General features: G+C 35.7%; 1 protein-coding gene across 7 annotated transcripts in view; it reads left to right on the top strand.

Annotated features, from left to right (window-relative positions):
- Positions 1–12,101, top strand: part of LOC117167137 (alpha-catulin) — a 453,685-nt gene that overhangs the window by 362,989 nt on the left and 78,595 nt on the right. For 6 of the 7 annotated variants that reach the window (XM_033351828.1, XM_033351833.1, XM_033351832.1 and 3 more), the window contains one exon: positions 3,013–3,342. The exons of the other annotated variant lie outside the window; for it this stretch is intronic. In XM_033351828.1, the coding sequence (XP_033207719.1) occupies positions 3,013–3,342 (330 nt within the window). The remainder of the gene's footprint in view (positions 1–3,012; positions 3,343–12,101) is intronic. 7 annotated transcript variants of the gene reach the window in all.

Raw genomic sequence — 12,101 nt, 5'->3', positions numbered from 1 at the left:
GAGTTGATGGTAGTTTAAATAGTCAAACAGATCAATTTTCAGTCAAATAAAAAAAGGAACATTTGAGTCAATAGTTTAAAGAAATTAATTAAAATTTAGTCAGTTTTTTTTTTTTTGAAGTCTCAAAAAATTTTTGAGACTTCAATCGATTACCCTACATTTTTTTAAATTGTACGAGAAAAACCAAATTGGCGTAGGTTAGGACGGACGAACAGAAATTGACAGTTTTAGAAATACATGAAGAATACGTAATGAACGATGATGTGATAGGCAAGTTTCCATTGAAAACCACTGATGACCTGAATTCTAATTTTGAAGAATTTAATTGCCTACGATATCCGACCATCTTCCGGTTTTCGTTGATATTTCTTATACCATGCACATGGACAAAAGTGTAAATAGACACTTATTTTAATTTTACAATAAAATAATTTGGAATGAAAACAGATGATGCGACTATATATATGAAATGGCTATTTCTGAGATCACTGCGTACTCCAGCGGCGAAATAAATACCCTAAATAATAATTTTATTGTCACAATCTCATCTGTCGTCGATATGTTGAATAACTTGCAAAGCCTAAATGGCATACTCCAGGGAGGAAATCTTGGCAAGTTAAAGAATGTAGAGTCACGCGAGGTAGGCTTAGAAAATCTTCAAATGTGTCTAAAATATCGGGTTATGCTGATACGGTGGGGAAAAAATATAACTTCTAAGTATAGGGATGTCCACTAAACTTATGGGTATTATAAAAAATTTCTATATATTTACACTTGCAAAGAGTCTGAATTTGTCCGTAAAGGTAACTCCTGGGGTGCTTCAAGGTAAGACCCTTAGTTCTCTCCTTTTTTAACTTTTTATATATGATCTAGAAGACTACTTAAGTAATCACGGTATGCCTGGAATTGCAATAGATCACCTATGTGACGTTATCCTACTTGCTTTCTGATGACATAGTCATATTCGCTTACTCTCACGCTGACTTAGAAGCAAAAATTAACCTTATTGCCCAATACTGTATGAGGAATTTTTTAACGGTTAAATAAACAAAATCAAAAGTTATGGTATACCACAAAGGTCGGCCTTGTGAATACAAATTCTTCTATGTACAGACTCAATTAGAGGTAATAAGCGAATTTGTCTATCTCGGTGTCAACACATCAGACTCGGGTATTTTTTTATAAGGCGGCCATAAAAAGGATTTCTGCTGCGAATATTGCTATGGGTGCTTTTCAAAAATGTTATTTGCATCTAAATCTAATGCCTGGAAAACTAAGCCTACCCTTTTTCGTAACCTCAAACTTAGTGTTCGTTTTTACGCAATAGAAGTCTGGAGATTAAGGTACTTTCATTCAGTCGAGAAATTACAGTCCTCTTTCTTTAAGAGAATACTAGGCTTACCAACATACACGCGGAATTCTGCCTTCCGCTGAGGATGGCAGCGCTGAGATGGTTGTCGAGGTTATTGAGTATGCCTCATGATAGGTATCCTAAAAGATTTTTCTTAAATTTAAGGCAATGTCCTTAAAAAATGATTGCAACCCGAAGTATAACTGGTGCTCTCAGCTCAAAAATATGTTCACTCTATGTAATTCGGAGAAAATGTGGCGTCACTTGGATTCTGCGTCGCCCATTGAAAATATAGATGTTCTTCTACATAAGTTATCTGAAGATCTCTGGTTACTATATCTAACGTTTGCTCCTTATCTCTTATCACATTAGACATTAGATGCTTGCGCATAATATGCGGAGAAAAACTGATAAACAAAGTGACTAACAAGATAATTCACAAAGAATGTTGTGCAGAAGAGACGTTAGTAGACACTTGGGAAAAAAACTCGGATAAAATTGTTCGGCCATGTTGAGAGAATGCCAAATAAATGACTAACAAGACAAGTGTATCAAGGTAAAGTAAATGGCAGCGTGCTTAGAGGCAGACTGCGGAGAGAATGGTTAGAATGTGTAAATGAGACCTTAGTTGAAAGATACATAAGAAGCCACAGAAAGACGAGAGTCTGCATGAAAAAATTCTTAGACGTAAAAGAAGCTAGAGAAGTATTCCAGACAGAACTGTATGGCGAAAAATATTTAATAAAAAGAGTTTCAGCAGAGTAAATGACGCCTGAAACAAAAGACGTGTTAATTAAATAAATAAAGCGATAATTCTGGATCAATCTAAAGAAGTTATATCCCTTTCTCACATTACTCTTTCCCATCGAGTGAGTCACGCCACCCCCGAAAGGTAAATGGCTTGATGGTGTAATAATGATAGGTAAGTCGATTTATTTGGACGCAACGAAGCTTTTTTGTTTTTACATGAACCTCAAGTTATTTGAGAAAGAAAATTTTTACTATGAAAATTGATTTTTCAAATAATATAAATGACAAGGAATTCCTTATTCTCCAATTAAATGTATGCATATTATATATAAGTCAAAGGATTTATCTTGAGTCAAATTATCTTTTTTGATCGTGCACCAAGTTCGTCAATTTTTAAATATAAGTGGTTCAAATAACCCCTTCTATCAGTTTACCTGAAAGAGTCTTCAAGTTATCGGGTTCTCAAAAAAGTGTGATATCCAAACAGACAAATATACAAATAAATGCTTTCCAGCTCTAAATTTTCAGTATTATTATATCCTCTTATTGGTAAAGATACTTATAAAAATAATGTTTGTAGTAAATAAAGTGCTTCAAACAATTAAATATTGCCAAATCATTTACATTTGAAGAGTCTGTAATGCACAAGAGGTTGGAATTCAAAGCTGTTAAAATATTTAAATTATGGCTATTTTGGATCCGCTATTATACATTCTTAATTTTCGACGCCAAATGTAGCACATATTTCTACTTAATCAAAAAAATGTTTTGGTGTACTTTTATCGGAGGGTTGTAAAAACTTCTGAGACCTAGTCCTAAGCTCTATCTAAAAATGTATGTTTAGTGTTCTACCCTAATAGGCACTGGATTTCTTTATTCCATCCGAGACTTTATTTACTGACCTTTTTCAGAAACATGGAACAACCAGTAAACCTTTGAAACCGGTTAGTCTTGACAGTGAGGAACAGGCTAAGATTGCGAAAGCTGGTCTTGAAATGAAACTCATTACATCAGAGATGGATGCTGAAACTGAAAAATGGCAGGGCAGTGGTACAGACTTAGAGGAAAATAATGACATAGTGAAAAGAGCAAAAAACATGTCCTCAATGGCATTTTCCATGTATCAATTCACAAGGGGAGAGGGTGTACTTAAAACTACTCAAGATCTCTTTACCCAAGCTGAATATTTCGCCGAAGAAGCTAACAGATTATATAAAGTTGTGCGACAATTTAGTTACCAGGTATTTTTATTCACTTTTCTTTTTATACATTTTATCATTGATCTATTTCTGAAATCTCAAAATCTTTAAAGGGAATTAATTATTTTTGTAATTTATGTTTATTCGCCGCATTATTGTATCATTCAGTGGATTCCATGTTAATTCGTCATAGAAGTTTTCGGAAAAAACCTGACAAGTTCTTTTCTTAAGTAGATAAAAATAACGCCTCTCATTATTTTTATTAATGCAACAAATTTGGTAAGGTATATTACTTAAAAATGTTGCGCAATTTTTTAAAAATATTCCAAGAACGAATTATGACGAAAATTCATTATCCTGATCTCATTTTCTATTAACGTTAAAAAGGAGTGTGCTACAATTAAAACAACATTCTTCAATTGTTACACCATTTTATTCAATTATTTATTTTCTTTTGGAATAAACTTAGATCTATAGAACACACGTGTATTGTTACTTATATACGATTAAAATGGAGACTTCGCAGCGGGCACAAACGTTGAAGAACATCATTCGAATGCCTCAAAAACGTCCTAAGTCTGTACAAATAACGTTCCATAAACATATAATGTTCCAGAGACGTTTAAAAGATGTATTTCGATCATGAAACGTTTGTAGAACATTATTTGTTCTGACTGTGACATATTTTGAAACGCTTAAATAACATCTGCTGACTTATACGTCCAAGAAACGGTTTTGGGACGTTCCAATTACGTTTTTAAACGTCATGCCCACTGGGATGATAATAGGTACACGACTTAGATAGACGGACATATAAGCGAATCAAGCATTACAAACATAAGTAATTGTGGATACCAACTCAGATAGTAGAAAAGGGCTTAAACATGTATATATTACACAAAAGGCCTTTGCGTATCGAGGAGATGAATACTTAAAATAATATGTATACTTACCCAGTGGGCACGAAATTTAAAAACGTAATTGGAACGCCATAAAAATTTTTCTTGCACGTACAGGTCTAAAGACGTTATTTGAACGTTTTAAAATTGTCCTAAGTCAGAGCAAATAATGTTCTAAAAACGTTTTATTTTTGAAATACATCTTTCAAACGTCTCTAGAACGTTTTCGAGCCGTTCAAATGATGCTGATTAACCTTTGTGCCCACAGGGTAGGATTATGATCTATAATCAGTGCGAAAATCTCGCGCATTTTCTGCTTTGCACCTGAAATGCTATTACCAACAGATTCTTACATGCCGTGTCAAACAGCGAGTCCCCCAATCGAAATAGATATAAGGGACCATCTTGGACTTCCGGTACTATTTGAGTTTGGACCACTCACAGTTACTCTTCATTTTAAACGAATCGACCAGTTGCGCTGTATCTTCCAACAACACAAAAATGACTACGATAATTACATAGTCACACAAAAAAGTGTGCGGATCTGGTAACAATACACACGTATTCCTATGGATTTTGGGGCGCTGAATTCAAATGCGGTATTAAAAATCACCCATCACGTTATGGTTGAGCCATAACCTCAAAAAATGACGAAAAATCATGCACTGAGGCAAATAAATTTCAAAATAATGCCAGTGAGGCAAATTTTCACTTCAAAAACAGGTCGGCAACTTTAAAGGATCAACCCTTGCCTGATATCAGCTTATTTAACATAACTTTACCCAACAGAACCTGACCTCACCTAACCTGAATGAACAGAAATTTATTGAACTGCACGTAAAGCTCTGGAAGCATATTTTCCCAGTAGCAAATGTGTGCTACATCGAATGCGTCAACTCGAGCCTAACCTAGAAATAAATCTAGCCTAGCCTATCCTAACCTATCCTAACCTCACAAAACACAATTAAACTGATTGTGTTGTCCCGTTGTGTTTGCGGTACCGTTTCATTCAGCTTCGGCTTAACCTCCATAGAGGTTTAACCTATCCTAACCTAACAAAACCTGACCTAACCTAAACCAATTTGGCTGGCAACCCTGTTCTTGCGTACTTTCATATTTTGACATTAATAGCAGTAAATGTCTGGAGTTTCGTAACCGCTTGTTGCTAGCATTATTCGCCTGTGTCTGTAACCAGGGAACCTCCACGTGGTGACGGTGGGCAACGGATCCACATTGGCTGAGTCAATGGGTAAACGGCGTTCATGCCGTTATGGCAGACACAGCTAAAAAGTTTATTACGATGCCGGGAAAAACCCCAGTATCGGCGTCTGGTCAGGGTAGAAAAGCGGACTCTCCGTCGTCGTCATCATGCAACCGTAGCTCTTCATCAATGGATCACTTGGTTGGTGTAGAGTTTCATGCTACAAGGAAAAAAACCGCGAGCATTTCTCAATCGCATGCCTGCAAGAATAGCGCAGATTCATTTTGTTACGTTTGCAGCAAATATGAAGTGAGCAGTTTGCAAAAATCAGTCGACGAGGAAGTGAAAAGTCTTTACGAAAAGTGTTTTGACCGTAAATTGCTGCAACAAGAAACAAAATGGGTTTCTCACGTCATTTGCAATTCCTGGAGACTTATGTTGTATCGTCTAAAAAATTCAAACAACGAAAAGTACCGCAAGTACTCTACACCAACCACATGAAAAACCCCCGTTATTGCGAAGGACTGCTACTCTTGCATAAATTTCGTCAAAGGATTCAACGCCAAAAATAAAAATAACATTTCGTACATTAATGTGTGCACAGTCACAAGAGCAATTGAAATCAATAAAAATGCATGCCAGACTGATCTAAGCGCTTTATAAGATGATAGAATGGAAGTTGAAAGTCAACGTAATGGAGACGGTAGTGAAACCAGTGATCAAACAGAAAATAGTTCTGATGATTCAGATGAAAATGACGAAAAAGATGACGAATATGGCGTGCATAAAATAAAATTGAAGGTTCCAATATTAGTGTCGCAACTAGAACTGAATGATTTTATTAGAGATCTTGGATTACCGAAAGACAGCGCTGAATTTGCCGCTTCATTTCTAAATAGATAAAATCTTCTAGAGCCAAAGACAAAAGTTTCATTCTAACGCGACAGGGACAAAGAATTCAGAAAGTTTTTCGTTAAAGACGAATAGACGTCTTTAGTGTACTGCACTGACGTTAACGGACTAATGAACCACTTGAAGAAAAATGTGTACAGAGACGAAGAATGGCGACTTTTCATTGATTCGTCAAAACGCAGCATTAAGGCTGTTCTGCTGCATAACACGAATACTTAAGCTCCTATCCCTCTAGCTCACTCAACGGTCATCAAAGAAGAATATAACAATGTTAAAATGCTTCTTGGAAAAGTTAATTACACGAATCACAAATGACAAATATGTGGTGATCTCAAAATCATAACAATGACATTAGGGCAAACAATCGGCTTTCACGAGAGAGCCATGCTTTATATGCCTGTGGAACAGCAGAGATCGAGCTAATCATTACAGCAAAAAACATTGGCCTTTAAGAGAATCATTCAAACCTGGTTCTCATAATATCATCAACCAAAGCCTCGTTAGTTTTAAAGCAGTAAACGCAAATTTCACGGTAACAAAAAAGTCCAGACTACGAGAATATTGTTGCAAAAATGATAAGAAACTACAAAATGTTAGGCTGCTTGATGAATTTAAAACTTCACTTTCTAGATTCCCATCTGGATGAGTTTCCAGAAAATGTTGCTGATTTCAGCGAAAAACAAGGGGAACGTTTTCGTCAAGCCATAAAAGTGATGGAACAACGATACCAGGATAGATGGGATGAGGTCATAATGGCTGATTTTTGCTGGATGTTGAAAAGGGAAACGAGTGTAGGTCTTCAATGTAAGCGTAACCCTTTGCATCGTTCCTTCGAAGAAAAAAGGACACGTTATAGCAGGCAGAAAATAGACTGAAGTAGGTCTAAAAATCAATTCAATTACGATAAAAAGCAAGATAAAATGTAAACACGAAAGATAGTATAAATATATCCCTTAAGTCTAAGAAAAGCAGAGAGAAAAATTTTTTGAATAAAACTCTTATTTATTTGCATGTTTAAGTTACAGTTCTACGTTTTAATTGATACAAACATGGTACTACACTTGTACTACACCTGTAGTACAATGAAATGAATTGTATTGTGTTACAACGGGAACACTTAAGTTAAGTTGTGTTGCTTTAAGCAAAATTTCTTTTGGTTCTGTTAAGTTAGATTCATTTGTAGGTTAAGATCGAGTTAGGATAGGTTAAACCTCTATGTAGGTTAAGCCGAAGCTGAATGAATCGGTACCGCAAACACAACGGGACAACACAATGAGTTTAATTGTGTTACGTGAAGTTAAGTAAGGTTAGGTTAGGTCAGGTTTTTTTAGGTTAGGATAGGTTTGACCTCTTTGCAGGTTAAGCCCAAGCTGATTCAAATGGTACCGCAAACACAACGGGAGAACACAATCAGTTTAATTGTGTTTTGTGAGGTTAGGTTAGGTAAGGATAGGCTAGGTTAGATTTATTTCTAGGTTAGGCTCGAGTTGACCCATTCGATGTAGCACACATTTGCTACTGGAAAAATATGCTTTCCAGAGCTTTACGTGTAGTTTAATAAATTTCTGTTAATTCAGGTTAGGTGAGGTTAGGTTCTGTTGGGTAAAGTTATGTTAAATAAGTTGATATCAGGCAAGGTTTGATCCTTCACAGTTGTCGACATGTTTTTGAAGTGAAAATTTGCATTACTGGCATTATTTTGAAATTTATTTGCCTCAGTGCATGATTTTTCGTCATTTTTTGAGGTTATGGCTCAACCATGACGTGATGGGTGATTTTTGATACCGAATTTGAATTCAGCGGCCCAAAATCCATAGGAATACGTGTGTCTTGTTACCAGATCCGCACACTTTTTTGTGTGGCTGTGTTGTTGTGGCTGTGAACGTGTTGCCACGTCTTGATGATTTTGTACCCAAATTTGGCGAAATACTTTGCGAAATGTAGCACAAAGCAGACAAAATTGACATTCCCTGGTTGTATCTTTGTAACTGTATTTGTAATCAGCCACCCGGCAAGCTATTACCTATATATGCCAGCTATACCATAAATGCGTAAAAACTAAATATCTACCATTACAATATATTATGTTAAAGTATAACATTCCATTGTATCACATATAAGTAGTCACCACTATAGTTGCTTTGTATTAAGAGATACGACCAGTCTGTTAGAGCAATTTTAAATGGCTAGAAAAAGTTCTGGAGCGGGGTGAAAATCGATCGATTTTTAATATCGTCCTTTGTTTATAAATATTAAGCGTTTTTGACCTGGTAGTTTCTGCTTATTTATTCTTTGCCTAGCTATTGGTACTGAGAGGAATCAAGACCCATCATTTCTCTACTCAAATAGTATGACCATTTTAATCATTATTTTTATTGTTTAACCTTCGGTTTTGCCTGTGGCGCAATTAGGCCCTCTGCCTCTACAGGATATGGTAATGCTGGATCATTATCAGGTTGTTATAAAGTATTAATTGTCGCTGCTTTATCTTCTGTCGCGGCATTCTCTGACTAATGCTTAATGTCAAAGTTTCTTCACGCTAAATCAATCTGCTGTTTAGTCTACATTGCTCACTATTCTAAAATAAGATTCTTCGTTCTCATGTCCGTCATCTTATCTACAAGTAGAACTCGATGGAGTCAAAAGCTTCTAGTGGAAGAAGTTGCCTTCATCCCATCATCATTTGATTCTCATTTTTAAATCATATCGAAATTCGGACGAGCCTGTTTTGCAGTTTTTCACTCTAAGAATTTCAGGCCAATAACTTAACTGAAAACGCCGTATATCGTCTTTGTAGCCTTAGTAAATGGTAGGGTTATTCTGAGTAATGAACCAGTGTGGCGAGAGATGTACGATCTACAGGTGTGTTCAGCTAGCACCTGCTCAACGAAATTTGAATATTTTTCTTATGCCATAAGTTTCGACATTTTTTTGGGCTTTTTTGGGGACCGATAGCGATTTTTGGGCTCCTGCAGTATTCTCAAAAGACCTACTTTTGGGTGGAGGTGCTGGCAGCCAGCACATTTTCTACAAACAATTGAAAGATTTAAAAAAATCAACTGCGCCAGAATTTTGGGCTTTAATGGGCCCTCAAAAACTGCAAAAATAATTTTTTTTAAACAAATCCTATCTTTCAAAAGTACTCTTAAAAAAAGTATGCACGTAAACTAAATTTTGGGCTTTTTTAGTCTATTCTTTGACACCAATCTCGATTTACGGGCTCTCTTATTTTTCGCAAAAAAAAACGGAATGTTGGTAGAGGTGCTGGACGCCAGTACATGCACTACATGAAATAAAAAAAATATATTCTAATCAATAGCACCAGAATTTTGGAATTTTTTTGGGCTCTTCAAAAAAGCAAAAATTAATTTTCGATAAACGACGCCTATCTCAAAAAACGACCTTTAAAATAAAATATGCACTTGAACTAAAAGTGAGCATATCCGAATTTTGTTCTTTTTTGGGCTCTTCTTGGGCACCAATACCGATTTTTGGGCTCTTAAATTTGTTCCAAAAAAACGGAGTTTTGGTGTGGAGGTGTTGCCAGCTGCCAACTTCACTGCAGAAAATTGGTAAAATTCAAAAATTGAACAGCACGAGAATTTCAGGTTTCTTTGGGTTCTCAAAATCTGAAAAAAGTAATTTTCTAAGAAGAACCTTTGTCCCCTAAATATTAACCCTAAAATAACTTACGCACCCAGCTCAAATGTATGCATTTCCGAACGTTGTGCTCTTTTTGGGCTCCTAAAAACACGCTAGTTTTTATTAAATTAAAAATAACAAATTATATTATCCGACAATGACCTGTAACACTAACAGGTACCCTTAGCTAAAAATATAGACATTAATCAAACGAAAAAAATATAAATCAAAAGAGCTGAAAAGTTTTAAAATTAAAAAAAAATAATACTTCAACCTCAAAGATTCTAAACTATACGCACTGCTTAACAGTAATAGATTTTTAAAAAAACCCATCCTTAACGCATTTAAGTAAACCCTGTTCAGCTTCCTTCAAACTAAAAAACCCCACAAAGACTTCCAATAAAAATAATTACAACAAAGACTTTGAGAAATCTTTTCCATATCTTTATTTCCACAGTAACATTAACAACACTTGAGAACTACGCTTATCACACTTAAAGAACCAAGTCTCAACCTCCATCAACTAAAACCTCCAAAAAAATTTCAAATTAAAAATAAGTAGCCCAAACAACTTTCAAACACTCCAGTCAATAAATCTATCTCCGCAGCAATATTCCGCAACCCCTAGCAGCTATCCCTATACAATTTCACGAATCCAGTCTCAGATATCTTCAACTAAAACTACCAAAAAAATATGAAATTAAATGAAATTGCCGCTATAGCAGTAATACTCTACAACTTCTAGGGGTTGCGGAGTATTACTGTGACTGTAGATGTGTCCACTAGACACACCTTAACCCCTTTCGTTGGCACTGACGCAAAATGCGTCAAAATTTTCCGGCAATACCATTTTGGGCACTTTTGGTCGAATCCACACTGCAAATGAAAGGGTTAAGAGTTTAGTGTGGCAATTATTTTTTTTAAATAAAATTTAATTAACAGTTTAGTCCTCCAAACATCTCTGAGATATTGTATGTTTATAGGACGTTATTTGGACTGACTGAGGACTTTTTTAAACCATTCTGATGATGTTCATTAACCTTCGTGCCCACTAAGATATTACTGTGAGTGCGGATATATCTATCAGAGACATGAAAAGCTTAGAGTTTTCATTATTATTTTAACTTTTTTACGTTTTTAATTGATAGAAGGTTAGGATTGGTTTATTAAATGTGATATGGGTAATTCCTATGGGTCGTGGTATATTGCTGTTAAGGTAGATATATTAAGTGAAATCTCGGCAAATTACCAGAGGTGATTCATTTTAATTATTTGTTATTAGTTTTAGTTAATGGCGGCTGAGCCTGAATTTTTTATATTTAATAGCGGTCGTTCTTAGGGGTTGTGGAATATTGGTGTGAGAATGAATATATCAACTAGAGTCGTCAAAAGCTGTGTCTGTAGGTTATTTTCAACTTGAAATACTTTTTACCTTTTTATTTGATAGAAAGTGAGAACTGGCTCAGTAAATATGATACGGTTAGTTCCGGGGAGTTGTGCAATATTACTGTAAGGGTGGATATATCTACTAGCGAGTTAGAAAGCTGTGTGTCTTGATTACTTTCAATTCGAAATATTTTTGTAACGTTTTAATTAGTGGAAGGTCACACTTGGTTCGTTCAATATGATAGGGGTAGTTCCTAGGTACCCTGGTATATTACTGGGAGGGTGAGTATATAAAAAAGATACTTGCAGAGTTGTGTTTATTAATTCTTTTTAATTGAAACACTTTGGAGCTTTTTGTTGAAGGCAGATGGGACTTGGTTGGTTAAATATGACACTGCTAGTTCCTAGGGGTCGTGGTATATTACTGTGAAGGTCAGTGATCCTAGATCTGAAACGAGATGCGGTCCAATACTATGACAGGGCTATGTCCGTGGGAATATAGTAGAAGACGCTGTTAACGACTGAGTTGCGCGCGCAACCCATCTCCTCTTCTGAATTTGAAAACTCGGAGATGCACGATTGCAGATCGGAGGAATTCGTCTATTCTATTCATATATATCAATCTGCTAACAGCTAACTGCTTTGAAATAAATTCAGGAGATTGGGATTTTAATATTTCCAGATTTCGAAGCTGACGATCCTCATGATTTGAATAGATCGTGCGCCTCTTGATATGCGTATATTTTGAAGTTATATTATTT

The sequence above is a fragment of the Belonocnema kinseyi genome, chromosome 2 (assembly GCF_010883055.1).
Source record: "Belonocnema kinseyi isolate 2016_QV_RU_SX_M_011 chromosome 2, B_treatae_v1, whole genome shotgun sequence".
NCBI classification, from domain to species: Eukaryota; Metazoa; Arthropoda; class Insecta; order Hymenoptera; family Cynipidae; genus Belonocnema; species Belonocnema kinseyi.
Note: the sequence above shows the minus strand (reverse complement) of the source record. Positions and strands in the feature narration are given on the sequence as shown.